We start from the raw sequence: 16,500 nt of genomic DNA, 5'->3' as shown, positions 1-16,500 counted from the left end.
ATATGTCCTAATCAAACCACCAAAATACCATATATTCCATGTTATCCATATGTCTTTATTTAAGGACATCTAAATAGTGTCGATGTCATGTCTTTATTAAAAAGACATCTTTTAGGTGTAGCTATTCAAAAAGACATATATTTATGTCGTTTTGATGTAACTCTTGAAAAGACAAATACATTTATGTCTTTCGTATGGTATACGTAATAGGTCATTCAATCGTAAAATTATTGATTGTTCGCACTTTTTTTATGGTTAAATATGGTACTTTATTGAATAAAAATGTGATAATATATATCTAGATATATATCTAATTTACTGCATTACAATTTCAGTTACCTAATAAATAGTATTCAGCTTTAATACCACCTTACACTAAAGTTATAGGATGTTAGTTCATGTCATGTAAGAATGATGTTCGTTAAATAGTTAATAATACCTTCAACGCTACTTCTTGGGACAGGAACGCGAGCCTGGCGTTTAATTGCACTTGATGGTCAAGACTGTTGGCATAAAAAGCGGACAGGCCAGAAACGTTGGCAAAGACCTAAAAACTCAAATCCCGGTTTTGATTGGCCAAGAGTCTTTGCAGTGTCGGAAATCAACGAGTCTTTAATGTTCACGTTTAGTCTTCTCCAGATAGTGTTTCCGTTCTGTCCTCAAATACTCTGGACACTCTGACGTCACTCCTTTAACAATACGTCGTAAAGGTCAATCCCATCAGGACAATGTTTATGTATCAAGGCCTTGATAGCGCTGCGCTTGCTCACAGTTTGCGACTCTCCAATAGGGACAAAACTCGTATTATCGGCCTGGCCTACAAAATTGATGCTGGCATCCATTGAGTCTTTGAGACTATTAACTGCCTCTTCTACACCGCGAAGTTTAATATATTAGCGACAATTTCTTCGTGTTTGGTCATTGTCATTATCTTATTGTTATTGCTATTGTTGTTGAGAGAAAGAGAAAGAGCAGAAGAAATTAAGTTTTTTATTTCAGTCCCAATTCAAGTCGCGAAAAGCCCAATTGAAGGTACAGGACATCAGCAAAAGACTCATACAAGAAAAACGGGGATGTATTTTCCCCCTCCTGAAGAAAACATGGAAGCTATTCCATTGAGATCGGTTCAAGAATACCAATTTGACTGCAACGTAGGTATTTGTAGCAATATTGTTGTTTTTGCTACTAAACTTGTCATTATTTATGTAGCGTAACGGTCTGAAAAGACCATCACCGTTTACCTTGCTCAAGTCATTTCACGGGGCTGCTTTTTATAGCATTGACGAGCTTCATCTTTTTGGACATAATATTTCTCGACAGTTATGGCAGATAATCGAAGTTGTCAGCAGTAAATACTGCAAAAGTAATATTTTGTTTCTTAAAAAGAGCATTAGAGTTGAGTTGGGGGTACATATGGTCGCATTACAAACTAGCACCCCCAACGTTTTAACCGGGAAATTTGTTGGTAATGATACCTAACAGCTTAAAAAATATGGTTTATAGTTATCGCTAACACCCAGTTGAATAACTATAGGCGTATCCACAAAATCTGGATATTGTCGTGGAGTAGACTGGATACAGTTTCTGATATATGTTGGGCCTACATTATCACCCTTAATGTATGTAAAACAAAATTCGGGAGAGTTGCATAGACAAAAAAAAAAAAAGCGACATTATTAAGCATGCTCCCGAGGCTATTTCACGCTTAGGATTTTTATGTCTGCAGCACAAAATCACCGAAGCGGATATCGATGAGATTGCGATCTAAGATTTAAATATCATTAACACTAATGTCACCCTAATCAACTTTACTTTAATTGAACAGATGCATCAACAGCTGGCATACATTTTTGAAACCCCTTTTCGTGCAAAATGTCAAATACCCTTTCAAATATATAATGTAGTGTGAGCTACGTGCAACTGAAGGCAAGAACCAATACCGCTTCGCTATACCGTCCAGTGAAACCGAGAGTCCGCACAAGCCTAAATTGCAAAAAACCCACCTTGACGCATTGAAAAATGTATTTCACTTTGGTACTTTTTTTTCCTCCACCAATCCTTTGACTAAAAGTGAATACCAAGCATGCGAAAACGATCAAAAGTCAAACAAATCCCTCCGATCGCTAAATTTGGTCGATTGCTTGGTCTCTTTATTGGGCGATGAGCCTTTTGATACATATAGCCAGATGCTTTGGTCATTCAAACCCGGTCACAGTTTAACGCCTCAATCAGAAGCAATTTTAGAAATCATCAAACATAGTCTTTGTTCATTTCACTTAGTCTGTCGAACCGTGCCCGAGTTTACACAAATTTATGAAAGAACTCACTTTGTTGAAAATTTTATTCCATCTTTAATGGCTTTGACAAAAATTACTAGATTCATTGAATTCGAATGGTAAGAAGGAAAAGGAGAGATAAAGAAGAAGGTAACTTATGTATTGATGTTTTTTTCTTCGTAGGTTTGAAACCCCCTTTTTATCTTCAATGTTGTATCGCAGATGTATTAAACCATAGAAACAATAGAAATCCAATATTAGATCTCAGTAGACAGACTGGAGATCGTAATCATGGAAAGATTGCTATGAACGAATACGAATACATGGATAAACAGTAGTGAAGAAGGGAATATTTGCCCTATGTGACTGAAGAGTTTTGGGTTTTAATCTGTTTCCTACTCAATCACAAATAAATCATCGTTCTTTCAGTTATAAAATATTATGGGTTATTAAGCTTTTGTCGAGAAGGCTTCGTTTAATCATTGTACATTGTATCTGATTCCCTGTTCATTATTTTTATTGAATAATTGTAAAAGCCTGAGAATAATTGCACTTATTAAAACGTACTGGATAATTAAAATAATATGTCATAGCCATTTCTTTATTGATATTCCTGTATCATAATTCTTTTGAGGGTACAATAATGTTTTGGCAATTTCTGACAGTAACTGTCTAACAGGCTGCAGCCATGCCAGGCCTGAGCTTGTTCTCCTTATCCTATGAATTGCTTCTTACTATTAATTTTAATCTTCACCCAGTACTATTCTTTAATAAGCATATGGCCTCTTTTGTTTAAGCTTCCACATCAAAAAAAGAGAGGTGGATAAGACTATTGTTCATAATGATGAAAACTCTTTTTTTTTATTTTTTTTCATTTCTGCAATGGTAAAAGAATCAGCTACTTAAATGTATAAACCAATATAGTGACTAAACAATCTTTTTATTAAGCTATTCCAAAAAATTACTACTGTTTGGAGCCTGTATCACTCTAGAAGAATATTTGCTTCTTTGCTAATTGATTCGACAGATGGTCCATTAATTCAACGAGCCCAAGGTTTTCTTTTACTAGTTGTTTTTGCACCTGTTGTGTTGTAAGAATGCCATCCTACATAAAATAGTCTGAGTACCTATAAATCTTCATATTTGCGATTGCAGTATACATACAAAAAAAGTTGCTAAAAGTTCAAGATACTGAACAAAACAAAGTCGATCATTCCGGTTCGTTGGTAATTTAGCAGACCTTTTTTCAATAAACTTCCAGTAATTTTTGTCATACAGAGACATCTCACTCAGAGTGACCTGTGTCTAGATTATTTTTATTGAATAAACCTTCAGTTTTTTAAATGTTTTCAATGAGGCATTTTTAATATAAGCAACTACTTTTTTCAAAGCAGATGCACTACACTCAAGAATTTTTAGTGAGTCTTCAATGGTATGCCTTGTATTTTCTTTTATAGCACCACTATAATATGCATCAGTAAGAATGAAGATACTGTAGATCAAATTTGATAATACTACCTTACTGCCAAGACCGGCCAGGGCGGTCTGTTTACACCTATTTACAGTGTAATCCCAGCTATTTACAGCCTGCTCATCGACTGAGTGTTTACAGCCAAGAACCTACCCTAGGAGGTCACCATCCTATAGCAAAGACTAGCCGTAGCCGTAATATTGCAAGAATGGCAATGTATCTTTTATATGTTTATAAAAAAGAATAAATAATTTAGTATTTCTTGAAAGTAAGAAAAGGGAAATAAAAGTTTGTGAAACAAAATTTATTTATAAAAATGATAAACAAGAGCCTACGTCAAACTGATTCAATTGCTTATGTAATCATCGATTATGAAAAAATAAAAAATAAAATGAATGAAGGGGATTTTCTTCTAAAATGTTATGAAGGACGGAACATCGTAGTGCGTTCATATTTTCCTTTTTGATTTAAAAAAACAAAGACATTTCAAGTGATAGTTATTGAATTTATGTGTACGAAATCGACAAATATATATTATTTTTTGCTTATTTGAAAAATCTGGATGTAAGATTTGGTTGATGAGAGCTCTTATTACACCACCGCCTCACGTTTACCGATATCAAGCTTATGGGCTAAATATGATTAAAGCTTCGCTAATCGGTGGTATAATAAATTTAGCAAATTGAATATGTTATGATCAACACTATATTTCGTATGGAGCACCATCAATATTATTGTCTATTTTGGTTGGCAACTCACTTCCGTCTTGGTTACTGGAAATTTTGACTACGATTTCACGATGCATGTTTTCTTCGAGCAGTCCCAAAATTTTTTTTAGTAGTATGGGAAAAAAAAGTGTACTACAATTCATGCAGAAAAAGATATAGAAAGGCACTTTTTTTTTTCATCAAAAACTCTTTTCTTCTTCTTTCTCTTCAATCAAAAAACGGCAGCAATGTCTGAGGTACTCCGGTCTCGTATTCCCACCTGATCATTTGTCAGACGATGTACTGGGTATGTTGAGCGGCGTTGTCCATGAGCGTATGGTTGTCTACCGCATAGGCGAGACACTGTTTTTTCCCCAGGGCTTGCGCACGGAGAACTGGGTTTTTTTAATATTAATGAAAATGAAAAAATAACTTAAACACTGAAACCGATTACTTTATCTTTTGTTTACACATACTATTTCTCCCACGCGTGTAACATCTATTATGTCATCACGCCTAATGCATGAACTGTGTGGGTGAAATTATTTTTGCATACCATCCAGTTTTGTTGGCGCACCATGCTTTTTAAGGACAAGTAAAATCAATGTGGTTTTGAGTGTTTTTAGTCTAAATTTTATTTTCGTTTTGGTTTTTGATCATTGTGAGATAAAATATAAAAGAGCGGTTTTATGTTTAAGATTGAGGGAGTAAGTTATAGAAATATCCTGTCTAGTTGTTTTGGAAATAGCCAAACACGTCGTTGACACAATTGTCTAAATGCCCGTCGAATACTTTTTGTGGACAAAGTTTACTATTGGCCATTTTTGACTTCGGTAGCCTTCTTCGTTTTGTTGTCTAATCAGGGTAAAATTATATAAAAATGATTATTGGCAAACAAAAGTTGAATGGGATCATTCATTCTTTCCAAATCCAGACCAAGAAGTGGGACAAAAGTGGATCAAAGCATCTGTCAAAAATCGAACTTGGTGGCCACTAGATTCAAGGTCCTTGACGAAATTTCACATATCAGTGTGGCTGTCCCGACAGAATTGTTGTTGAATGTTCGTTAAATCACTTACAATTAAATTGCTTACGACTCTTGTTTCAAGCATCTAATTATCAAGAAATCAATGTCATTTTAAATTACGAATTGAGGACATATTTAATCTTGAAAAGAATATAACAGTCAAAATAACGTTTATTATGATCACAGCTTTCTTAACTACTGATTTCTCAAAGGCTCTCTCTATCTCATTTCTAAACATTGTCTTTAACGTCTTACTGGAACTTGTAACTCCACACTTAAGAGCGATAGCAAACTCCTGGTCCTCTGCATTGAGTTTTCGGTTGCTGTTGTAAGCCCTTTTATTCTCGCTTGAAGGATGATTATACTCGAAACAGCTGGATCAAACTGTCCAAGGCTCTCGGGTTAATTTCACATCCTTGCAAATGTAAACAAATGACAAACATCCTGTTCTCCTGGTAGTTCTATTAGGTCTTTGAAAGCCATTTCTTAGTCCTTCATTTTTAATGGCATCCATTTCATCTGGCTATAAAAACAACGTTTAGGCACTATATCAATAAACATCGGAAATAAGTCAATTTTACCTTCTCCCTTTTTGGCAGCACGATATTTACCAAAATGCTTGCAGATCGTTTTAATACAAGACTTATCTCTTTCAAAATAATCAAGAGTTCGTTTGCCTTATTGAAAGACTGTATTTCGAGTCTTGTGGTTTCCTTGTCAACGATGGTTTTTCCAACAGAAAAACTCGGCTTCAAAGATAGCTTTTAAATTAGCTACACGTTCATGGACCGACACAGTCTCAGCAAAAGATGGAATATGTCGTGTTGTCTTGAAGCTGATGTCCTTCATCCTATATTCATTAAGACATTACCAGCCGTATTCGTCTGCTGTAACTTTTTGATCAGTGTTGAGCTGCTCATAAACGTGTCTGTCAAATGCATCCTCAAAATTGTCCTTAACTTTTTTCTACAGGTTCCATGGCAGGTAAAAGACTATAAGTAAGCAATTGGCTTTCGCTTAAAGATTGTTTTGAATCGTTTGTATTCATTAGAATAAACAATAAAGTCAAAAGGACAAAGTATAGTGTGCCAACAAAAATATAATGCGCGAAAATATTTTTAAGCCCGAAAAGAAAAAAATGGTGCGCGTATAATTATCCAATGATATTTAACGGTAATTTTCCACACTCAATGCAGGTTGCTAATATCCACACTCGGCTTTAAAAGGAAAACAAAAAAAAGTATGCGGTTGCTCGTAGGACATGTCTTTACTGCTCTATTTAGACCATTATTGTAATGTAATAGAGTTCGAGGGTAATCCATGAGTGCAATATTCTACTACTTATAGGGTTCATCAACGCTGTATGATGCAACTAAATCTATTAATATTGGGACTTAACAGACCAACGAAATGTGCAATTTAATAAACATGTTATTAGTACTACAAAAGCATAATGTATTACAGCTACCCTGTCAAAATTGTTTCTCCCCCCCCCCCTTTATTCCGCATCTACTCTTCCTCTCTCTTTCTCATTATGCAGGAGAAAGCATTTCAATGTACAATTATACTCAGAACAGGGCATTTTATTTTTTTGTAGTATAATATCATTTTTAAAATAAATATTCTTTTTTTTGTTTTGTTTATTCATTTACTTCTCTCTCTTTTTTTAATAAAAAACATGATATTTATACTTTTTGCATTATTCTCAATTCTAAGTCATTTAGTATCCTGCGAAGTATTATCGCCATCACACAATTATAACGTAACTTTGCCTGAGCCAAATGCACCTTATGTTGCCGGGCAGATGTTACCTATAAGTTATACTTTACCTGACGATACAAATTTACCCAATCGTAAGTTATAGTGAAGGAAGAATAAAAAAAAATGTTAATTTATCACCGTATTTTTAGTTTTACAACTATCTGTATTGTTTACTACGCAAGATCCTACCTTAAATTTCACAGACATTACAATCACATCAAATGCAGATATTTCTCAAGGGTTCAGTTTTAGAAGAACGCATAATATGTATGTGTATTATGAACATCAGCTCAGTGTAATGTATTTTCGAAAATAATATCTTTTAATTGCAATTAACAATTTTAAAATAACTGTAGTACGCTATCCCAAATAGTACACTTCCTGGAAATTACATCGTCTTATTCGTAGACTCTGTTTCAAAATCGAATACATCTGTATCCATTTTAGTTCGACCTTATGCTGCACCAGTAACTACAATACCAACAAATACTAATAAGGCTCGTCCATCTGGTGGAGGTTCTATTTTTGCAATGCATAATAATGAAGCTAGTGCCAAATCAAGTAGTCAATCCGTCTTACTTGTAGCCATTGTATGCTGCTTTTTGTTGACTTTATAATCCCCTTACTCCCTTTCTTTTACCCACTCATTCTCTCTTTTTGTTTACACATTTAATACAAATCATAATATAATACTATGTAACTTTTTTGTTTTCATTATTTGGCCTCTTTTTTATTAGGGAGAGTATTACATTGTGGTAATGTGAAAACGGTTCTTTTCCCCTAAATTTTGATGTATCAAAGGGGTGTTTGCGATAGTGATAAGTATGAAATATTTATTATAGATACAATGTATGTTTAAATGTTATTAAAATTCTTTCCAGAGTGAGTCAAATTGACCTTGATATTCTTTGATACATTGAGGGATATTAGTGATCAAAACATTCTCTCGGTTCTTGAATCGTGCTCTATTTTTTAAAAAAAAAATTGGTCAGTTAGTATAAACCACTATAAACTTTAAGAAAACATCATACCCCTTGGACCAATTGAAACTTCCGTTAATAAGTGTCTTGTTATCAATAATGGCAAATTTGTTATGCATATAACCAGTACTAGAAAAATGGATTTAGTCCTCCTATCGATTGTGTCAAACAAGTAAAGTAGTTCTTACGTATTGTCCGTTTTAAAGGGTATACCGTAGGATTCTTGCAACCTCTTCGCATCCGCACCTTTACCAGCAGCTTGTTGGTTGTCTGTAATAATTTGAATAGCCACATTACGTTTTTTGGCTGCAATTAATGCATCAGCTACATCATCGTCTGTAAATGCAAACACACAAATATCAATTGACTTTTGAGCTGAGTTTAAAACGGACAAGAACGCCTATTGAGGAAATTTAGCTGTTTAGAACTACTAAAGTGACATGGAACTTACATTAAAACTATCTTTGGAGGGGAAGAAGAAGGCTCGAGCAAAGTAACCATTTGATAAGGCATCAGAAGATAGTGCGTTTGCACAGGGGATATCTTGGATATATTTATGAAGAGCCTTTGATCCTGCACCTTCCTTAATCACAGGGAAAGTAGCGTCCTTTTTAGAAACAGGTACGACCTGGTCGTCTTTCTTTTTGCGGGGAGCCTTAGGCTTCTTGACTTCGGTGTCACTACTGGAACTTGCTTTTTTAGCGGGAGAGGATTTACGACCAGGTTGTTTCTTAGGAACAACAGCATCGTCCTCGTCAGAAGGACAATAGTCATCGTCGGAATGACCAATACGATCGTAACCAAATTCATCGTCGTCCCATTCAGATTCCTCTGGTTCCTGTACAGGCTTCTTCTTATTTTTACTTTGAGCCACACCACGGTCACTGCTTTTTTTTTGTTCGATGGGTGGTTTTTCAGTATAAATTTTGTTGTCGGCTGAGGCTGGATCCAAGCCAAATTCAACCACCGTAGACACACAGGTTTGAAGCCATTCAATCAAAGCACGCTCTCTATCAAAATGACACGCTTTGGCTGCTTCTGCAAACATTTCATTCATGGTGCGCAGAGTGTTGGAAGGACTATGTGATTTTGCAGATAACAATTTGGCAAGTTGATTCGATGCATCAGCCTTAAGTTCAGCATCTTTTGAAAGACTTGAAGCTGATTTCATGGACTAGGAAAAGTCAATTTTTCATTTTTGGTTTTAAATTTCCGTAACTACCCAGGCTTACCTTTTCCAAAAATTGGTTATAATTTCCATTATTAAAATCCTTGATGGAAAGAGAAGGAGCTCTTGGTATACATAAAAGCTGGTATATATGATCCATGGTATTCGGTAAAAGAAAAATAAGAGAGAAAGAGAAATGGGTTGGTATAACCACCGAGGGGGCTCAACTCTTTTTATACTGTCCCAAAAAAAAAATTTTTTTTGTTCTTTTGTGCTCACACACAGACTTTTAGTCTTTCGCCCTTTTTTTTAATTATTAAATCGGAGCGTTCTACGCTCTATTTGTCAATTAGTGTAAGCGCTTCCGAGATACAATACAATTATAACATCCTATGCACGTATTTTTCTATATTAAAAGCGGTAAGCTAAACCGCAAATCACCTATGTCATTTTGCAGCACAAGTCTAAAAAACTATTCTTGTGTTCAAAATAGCATCATTAGTAGCCAAATCCAGACAGACAATGTTATACAAACAATGTGCTCCTATTGGTTAGTTTTTTAAGTATGATGAGCGGCAAATAAAGCGTGTTATTTTTAATATGCTGAAAACATATGTGCAGGTGTATTTTAGTATATCGTATAGGAAGAGAGTATATTATCTGGAATATAAGATTAAGTAGATATTTTTAGACAATGATACCAGTTGATTATAAAGAAATGGCACTCATTAATCATATGTACCTGATAAAAACAAGTTCTATATTTAGCAATCAATAAAATGAAAAGTCTTTTTTTTAGGGCCTTCTGGGCAGATAAATTTTAAGGACGGTGTTTTTTATTATCGTTATTCGACTCTTCTCATAAATAGATACAAAACAAACAGACAGACAGAGAGATGTCTTGTGCTATGGATTTAGAAGTTAACAGTTATAGTTTTGACCTTCAATACAAAATAGATAAAAAGTAGAAATTCGACCTGATATGCTGAATACATCGCGGGTTACATTTTGTTATATTTCCACTCTTATATCTAAGAGCTCATAATTAAAAGCATATGTCTTAAACCTGCGGTACGTCAGTCGCGGCAGAAAGGATTCAGTACTTGGTCATCATCATGCCAACGGATGCTGAGATTATTTGAAAATCACAGCTAAATTAAATTATATCCTGTCGATATTATGAACTGAATTGGCGTACATAAGGCATGCTACTTCTACAAACATGCATTCTTTATTTATTTATTTTTGAGTATGGTATAAAACTAACTCGTTCAGGTATATAGTCTACCGTTCATACATACAGATATATTGTGGTTTTCACAATGTAATGGTAAATGCTACAAATGATTTTTATACTTTACTAGCGCTGTGCCAACCATACAGAAATAAAATTGTGCTTGTGCTGCAAAATGACATAAGTGGTGCCATTCTTTTATATTCTACCGCTTACCACATAAAGAATTTTGTTACTGTACGTGTTTTTTTGCATGTTAAAGCGAACTCTTGTGTGACTCGGTGACGTTTTTTAATAATTATGTAGTCTAAATTTTCAGTCCCCCTGCCTATGTACTTTTTATTTCAATCCATTTCCTGTCAATAACACTTGAAAAATGGAGCCTTCGACTTTTGATAAAATGAAAATGGGTGCTGCTATGGGTGGCACAGTCGGTTTATGTATCGGTTTTGTTTTTGGCAGTTTTACTCTCATGAGGTAATGCATTCAAAATAAAAAAACACGACTGAAATAGTTTGTAACCTAATCGACCGAATTTGCATAGATTTGGTTCCGGTACAAAGGGCCCCATCAACATGTTAAGTCAATACATGCTTGGATCCGCTGCTTCGTTTGGATTCTTCATGGGTAATAAAATATATTCATTCCGAAAACAAGTAGAGAAACAAGCTAAATCTTTTTTTGTTTCAGCAATTGGTTCTGTAGTTCGATCGGAAAATAGATTAACATCACCCAACATGAACTTACCAGTCATTATCAATCAACGCAGACCTTTCCAAAGCCAACAACAGCATTAAAATCAATTCTTATATGAATAATGCAGTGTATATAATAAAACTATTTTTAACTTTTGTAATTTATTTTTGCATTGTGAATCAACCGTATTTCGGGAATCAGTTTGTGGCACTATCGTAATAAATATGGCGTGGTTTTTGGTGAGGTTGTACCATGCATTGATTACTTCTATGTCAAGGCACATCGAATATATTGACATGATTGAAATGGTCTCAGAAGTCTTTTTTGGGCTGTCTACCCCTTTGACTATATACCTGTACATAACAGGAAGGACACAAGCAGAAGTTATCATAGCTATGAAGAGGCATTCTTTTCTCGTCTACCCAGAGGTGTGTCGACTCGAGTGAAGAAGTCAAAGTTTTTTAGGCAGTAACGCAAAAATCATAACAATAAAGAGTGTGGTGATATTACAAAAGTGGGATCTGGGGAATTTTTTATTTGTAGAACTATGTATATTTTGTAAAATCGAGTAAAGCCTCATAATCTTTGCCGACCTTGGTGGTATCGGTAGGTTGTTTTCCATTCAATCTTTCTTTAATGCGCTGAATCTGTTTTAATCTTTCTCTCCAATGAGACACGTACTCTCTTTTGCCACCAGCACCGGCCTGCCAAAATACTTGAGCAAAGATATTTGCATGAATGGCAGCCAATCTTACAAAACCCGGTAGGGACTGTGCCGATACCAACTTCGGTTCACTCATAGGCCCAATATCTGGCATATCAGGTCGTCTTTGCATCTCTACCTTGAAAAAAGTATTCTCTCCACCCGTCAATGCATGTGACGGAGAAACAGCTTCGGTTGATATGGAGTGAGGTGATACCACGATATTTATAAAGTTGAATTGAGATGGTAAGGTATCAAACACGTAGTCCATACCACTATCATTGTACACAACAGAGACATAATCGTTACCAATATGTCTTTTTTTAGCACTGCATTGAGGATCCCGCTCTAAGTTGGTCGGCATTAATGTGGCAATGTGAAACACGGCTTCAGTCACATCGTCTTTCCAGAAATAAGCATACTTGCCATCAATATCCATCTCTCGATCAAGACCACCTGAATTTCCTGTGCGCCCGCGCAGCCTTTGAATTGTACCAAGTGCATTTAAAAAGCGAACATAATCGGGAGATCCATACGTGTTGGCCAAAATCTCGAGTTCGTGATGCTGTCCTTTACCTACATACAATACACCAATCTTGTGAAAATCCACTACCGGAATACGATCAAAAGTTGCCAAAGTACGTGCAGTTGCTTCATCATCTGGCAAAGGAGGTGATAAATCCATTGATCTGACTGCCGAGATATCCGGATAGTTATTAAACTGTAAATACAAAAATCCAGGATCAATCGATGGCTCAATCTTTCGTAGGTGGTGGTTGTTACTAAACGAAGAAGTGGGTTCTTTACTGGTTGATTTAGGTTCTGATAAAACATCATGAACATTAACTTCAGGTGATTTTTTCTCTTCTTCATCTTCTGCTGCAGTACTATCCACCGACGACTTTCTTGATCGATCCTGTTCGTTTTCTTGAATGAATTTGGAAGCCATTAAATCAGGTTGATATTGCATCATTAAAAGTGCAGGTAAAGTACGATAATCAATATCGTTTGATTTGATCTTGTTCTCTACATAGCACATCATCGATACTGTACCAGAGGGTCTACGAATCATGACCTCAACCCATCCTAAAGATTTGGCGGTACGAAGTGTTAAAAGTGTATGTCCATAAATCCATGTACGTTGGCTTTGTTTTCCCGATTTTTGTTCTGGCATAGTTAAACTTTCACCATCACCCATCAGAATTTTAGAAACTACAGATTTCTCGGGAGCTAAACTGACATCGGCAAAAGTGAATCGCGAAAGCATGTCGATACATGTATACGTCTGTTCATCAATAGTTTTACCCATAGAAATACCACTGAGAAGACGTTGAATAATAAATGGTACATGCTTGCGACGTTCACGAAGCGGTATAGCTGTAAACCAGACAGTTATAACCAGATAGGCCATGATTAAGACGTATTGTTTTAAAGCCCCTTGACTTATATCTTTGTTGTTAGCAGCGCCTGGGCTCATCATAGGAGAGGCGGAGGGGGTATTTAGTGGAGAGACTTGTTGCTGTTGCTGTTGTTGTTGCTGTTGCTGTTGCTGCTGCTGCTGAAGTTGTTGCTGAGAATGAGAATGTTGCAAATAATTTAGAGCAATAGCAAATACAGGCTTATACATGTCACCAGTAAAGTTTGCATATAAATCTGGCAATCTTGCCAAACCCGATAAAAACTCCAGGATATGAACAGACACACTACTTACAGAAATGATTTGTGACATCCGCTGTAAGATTTCGTTGAGCATTTTTGCCACGGACAAGGGCAGTTCGTGACAACAAACAGCTAGTGAGTTGATACAGAGACGAGTTGCACTTGTGACTTGCATGATACCTACATAGAAGGCGTACACAATCTCATCTTGGTCTTGTTTCGGCTCAGTAAAGATTCGACGATAGGAAATCAATACAGTGAGAAGGCTATAGGCGTATACATTGAGATCGTTACGTTTGGTTGTAGCAGGTACATTAGTGACATTTTCTAAGAATTTCCGTGTACTGGTCCATTTTACTAAGCGACGACGCAATTTGTTGATATAAGGTGATGCTCCACAGAATAAATGCTTATTGCTTAGTTGTTGAGGTAGCCGTTTCAATACAAATAATGCGACCACCCAATTTGGAGAGTCGGTCAACACGTTGACATAAGATTTTAGCATTTCGTTAATATCCAACACCACCTCTGATTCATCACACGGATTCTCATTGTAAGAAAATACGTAAGGACTTGGATGGAAGATGTTTTTCCCTCTCAGCTGTGTGGTGGGTGCGTTGCTTGGGCCTGGTATAAATCGTTCAGAAGATCGTTTCTTTTCGTATGCTTCTTTTCGTTCTTGTTGATGCTTCCGTATAGAGGCAATCACACTGTCTTTTTCTTCTATGGCTTTATAAATAACAAAAATAGAACTGTAAATAAAAAGGAGGGTGAATCTACAGTGGTTTCAACACTTACTGTCATCGACAAGATAAAGGTGGTGATTTGTTGGGCATCTAAACCTTAACAGCAAATCCAGGGCAACAATCTTTGGGCCACCAGATGGACAAGATAAATCTTGTGGATCGTTCGCAATTTCAGCAATGATATCAAATGTTTTTGCACATAGCTTTCCATTTGAAGCCAATAGTAAATTCTCGAATAATTCGGAGATACCACACATGGCAGAGACACCAATACAGAATGAATTTTCGGTGGTGTTTGTACGACGTATGATGGATGACTTAGTGGTAGGGTCGTCCGGAATACATTGACAATGGGCACATTCTCGAAGAATTCCAATGAGTGTATCAAAGATTGATTCGTTTTGACAATCAGATAATGAAGAAACTAATAAATCGATTGCAGTTTGTCTTATTTGGAGATCAGTTTCCTGAGGTAAGGCTTTCATCATTGGGATGACGATAGTTTCGTAGGTAACTTCGGAATAAAAATCCTTGACCGAAATACAAACGTCATATACAATATCCAACATGGTTAATCGAGTAGAAGGTGAGATGGCCGTGGCGTGAATATAGAAGGTGTTTGTGATTTGTTGTAATAGGGTCAACCAATTTTCTGTGGACGGTAAAAAGGAATGTTCTGTCACGTAATAATCCAGTAATATCTTAGCTGTTTGGTCCCCACAATAATCACGTAATTGATATAATACATTTATCCAGCGAGTCATCGGTCCTCTGTTTTGTTGCATGATTATTTTACTAAACCTTGAAAATTGATAGATGCAAGATGTGGAGGAATATGTAGAAACATCATCAAATAATCTGCAATCATTATTGCTATTATTATCAGTGATTTTCAATATATGCTTAGTACAGACATCAACTATATCCCATACAGCTTCCCATTCCATTAAACTTGGCATCGTCATTTGGTCGGCAATAAGTGATATCAAACTACTTAAAATTGTTCCATTGATTGTATCATTTCCTTTGGATGCAGCTCTTCTGAAATACATGAGAATAACAGAATCAGACACCATATATGTGTCAGCACCAGTCTTACTGTTTTTTCCCCAAGCAGTTTCACCAAGCAGTGTGATGGCGCCCTTGATCAAAATGTTTTCCTTGTCAATATTTGAAGGTGATTTATCTAGGAATTTACACAGAGTCAAAATAGCGGAATGAGCACAATGAGAACGAAGTAAATTTAAAAAGATGGGCCAAGAAGAAACGGTTGATTTTTGAGGTGCAAGAATAACGGAAGCAGCCAAAATATCCAAAAATGGAGTTAATGCATGAAAGGGTACAAATCTATATCTTACAACGATGTCCGCAAATTCAAGACAAGCCGTGATATCATCCAGATGATGAGAAGAAAAAAACGCCTTATGAGTAGCATCAATCATTTGAGATACTTCATCTTCTTCAAACAAGGCAAAATTAAATTTTGCGACCAATGTTAACAGGTGTAAAATATCACTTAGGTAAGGAATAGGTTGGTCTATCGGTCTTTGTTGTACGACAGCAATATCTAGCCAATGTATTAATAGTTTACACACATTCTTTTCAAAGCCTGATATGTCTCTTCCCTCTTTACAAAGAGCAAATAACACCTTGTACATGTCGGCGAAGTCTTCCCAGTTGTTGTAATTTCGAAGTGCAGAATAAAACGTGACTCGTGCCATACCTAAATCTGTGTATTGGCCTACAATACAAGCCAACATGAATTCAAATACAACATGTCGTGCCTCACGAGGCATAGTAGGATCTAATACATCTTGTACTGTAAAGAATACGTTTTCCAAATGAGACAGTTTATAGCTTTTACAAATGTCTGAAAATACTGCTAGATGTTTACAGCGAGACGCTAATGGTTGTGAAGAATCAAGTAATGGTAAAACCGGTCGAGCATCGAGTGGTGTAGTTGGATCGCTAGTTGTCAAGTTCAAACAAGATTCCACAGAAATTGACGAAGCTCGAGGTCGAAGAATATTGCTTAACCAATGGTTTTGTGAACTATTCGACATTTATTCTAA

The 16,500-nt window shown here is 36.0% G+C and overlaps 6 protein-coding genes across 6 annotated transcripts; 3 read left to right on the top strand and 3 right to left on the bottom strand.

Annotated features, from left to right (window-relative positions):
* Positions 1-2,186: 2,186 nt before the first annotated feature.
* On the top strand, positions 2,187-2,399 carry EV154DRAFT_422357 (uncharacterized protein; the record flags this gene model as incomplete). Its single annotated transcript, XM_051596083.1, has 1 exon — positions 2,187-2,399. The coding sequence occupies one exon, from the start codon at positions 2,187-2,189 to the stop codon at positions 2,397-2,399; it is 213 nt and encodes a 70-aa protein (XP_051456671.1).
* Positions 2,400-3,247: 848 nt separating this feature from the next.
* Positions 3,248-4,004, bottom strand: EV154DRAFT_512006 (uncharacterized protein). The gene is made up of 3 exons (XM_051601876.1): positions 3,795-4,004; positions 3,441-3,738; positions 3,248-3,381 (listed from the first exon to the last, which is right to left on the bottom strand). Exons 2-3 carry the CDS (start codon positions 3,558-3,560, stop codon positions 3,265-3,267), a joined length of 237 nt encoding a protein of 78 aa, XP_051456670.1. The 5' UTR covers positions 3,561-3,738; positions 3,795-4,004; the 3' UTR covers positions 3,248-3,264.
* Positions 4,005-7,152: 3,148 nt separating this feature from the next.
* On the top strand, positions 7,153-7,864 carry EV154DRAFT_603394 (uncharacterized protein). Its single transcript, XM_051607351.1, has 3 exons — positions 7,153-7,334; positions 7,392-7,537; positions 7,599-7,864. Exons 1-3 carry the CDS (start codon positions 7,160-7,162, stop codon positions 7,857-7,859), a joined length of 582 nt encoding a protein of 193 aa, XP_051456669.1. The 5' UTR covers positions 7,153-7,159; the 3' UTR covers positions 7,860-7,864.
* Positions 7,865-7,979: 115 nt separating this feature from the next.
* EV154DRAFT_552433 (uncharacterized protein) lies at positions 7,980-9,582 on the bottom strand. Its single transcript, XM_051605055.1, has 5 exons — positions 9,455-9,582; positions 8,674-9,396; positions 8,411-8,622; positions 8,274-8,351; positions 7,980-8,207 (listed from the first exon to the last, which is right to left on the bottom strand). The coding sequence occupies exons 1-5, from the start codon at positions 9,548-9,550 to the stop codon at positions 8,108-8,110; spliced, it is 1,209 nt and encodes a 402-aa protein (XP_051456668.1). The 5' UTR covers positions 9,551-9,582; the 3' UTR covers positions 7,980-8,107.
* A 999-nt stretch (positions 9,583-10,581) lies between these two features.
* On the top strand, positions 10,582-11,484 carry EV154DRAFT_511997 (reactive mitochondrial oxygen species modulator 1-domain-containing protein). Its single transcript, XM_051601875.1, has 2 exons — positions 10,582-11,101; positions 11,169-11,484. The coding sequence occupies exons 1-2, from the start codon at positions 11,001-11,003 to the stop codon at positions 11,419-11,421; spliced, it is 354 nt and encodes a 117-aa protein (XP_051456667.1). The 5' UTR covers positions 10,582-11,000; the 3' UTR covers positions 11,422-11,484.
* Positions 11,485-11,865: 381 nt separating this feature from the next.
* EV154DRAFT_538488 (uncharacterized protein) lies at positions 11,866-16,224 on the bottom strand (the record flags this gene model as incomplete). Its single annotated transcript, XM_051604279.1, has 2 exons — positions 11,866-14,411; positions 14,481-16,224. 2 exons carry the CDS (start codon positions 16,222-16,224, stop codon positions 11,866-11,868), a joined length of 4,290 nt encoding a protein of 1,429 aa, XP_051456666.1.
* Between the last annotated feature and the right edge of the window lie 276 nt (positions 16,225-16,500).

The sequence above is a fragment of the Mucor mucedo genome (genome assembly GCF_025094135.1).
Source record: "Mucor mucedo strain NRRL 3635 chromosome Unknown EV154scaffold_58, whole genome shotgun sequence".
Lineage (NCBI taxonomy): Eukaryota > Fungi > Mucoromycota > Mucoromycetes > Mucorales > Mucoraceae > Mucor > Mucor mucedo.
This window is presented reverse-complemented; position numbering and strand designations above follow the sequence as displayed.

What these genes read in the sequence shown, in the direction of transcription:
- EV154DRAFT_511997 (XM_051601875.1), top strand. Translation starts at nt 11,001, where the DNA reads ATGGAGCCTTCGACTTTTGATAAAATGAAAATGGGTGCTGCTATGGGT. An exon ending in GGCAGTTTTACTCTCATGAG is followed by an intron (nt 11,102 to 11,168) that starts GTAATGCATTCA and finishes GAATTTGCATAG; the next exon opens with ATTTGGTTCCGGTACAAAGG.
- EV154DRAFT_552433 (XM_051605055.1), bottom strand. Translation starts at nt 9,550, where the DNA reads ATGGATCATATATACCAGCTTTTATGTATACCAAGAGCTCCTTCTCTT. An exon ending in ATAACCAATTTTTGGAAAAG is followed by an intron (nt 9,397 to 9,454) that starts GTAAGCCTGGGT and finishes GACTTTTCCTAG; the next exon opens with TCCATGAAATCAGCTTCAAG. An exon ending in CCCTTTAAAACGGACAATAC is followed by an intron (nt 8,352 to 8,410) that starts GTAAGAACTACT and finishes CCATTTTTCTAG; the next exon opens with TACTGGTTATATGCATAACA.
- EV154DRAFT_603394 (XM_051607351.1), top strand. Translation starts at nt 7,160, where the DNA reads ATGATATTTATACTTTTTGCATTATTCTCAATTCTAAGTCATTTAGTA. An exon ending in CGATACAAATTTACCCAATC is followed by an intron (nt 7,335 to 7,391) that starts GTAAGTTATAGT and finishes CCGTATTTTTAG; the next exon opens with TTTTACAACTATCTGTATTG. An exon ending in ATTATGAACATCAGCTCAGT is followed by an intron (nt 7,538 to 7,598) that starts GTAATGTATTTT and finishes AAATAACTGTAG; the next exon opens with TACGCTATCCCAAATAGTAC.
- EV154DRAFT_512006 (XM_051601876.1), bottom strand. Translation starts at nt 3,560, where the DNA reads ATGTCTCTGTATGACAAAAATTACTGGAAGTTTATTGAAAAAAGGTCT. An exon ending in AACTTTTAGCAACTTTTTTT is followed by an intron (nt 3,382 to 3,440) that starts GTATGTATACTG and finishes TATTTTATGTAG; the next exon opens with GATGGCATTCTTACAACACA.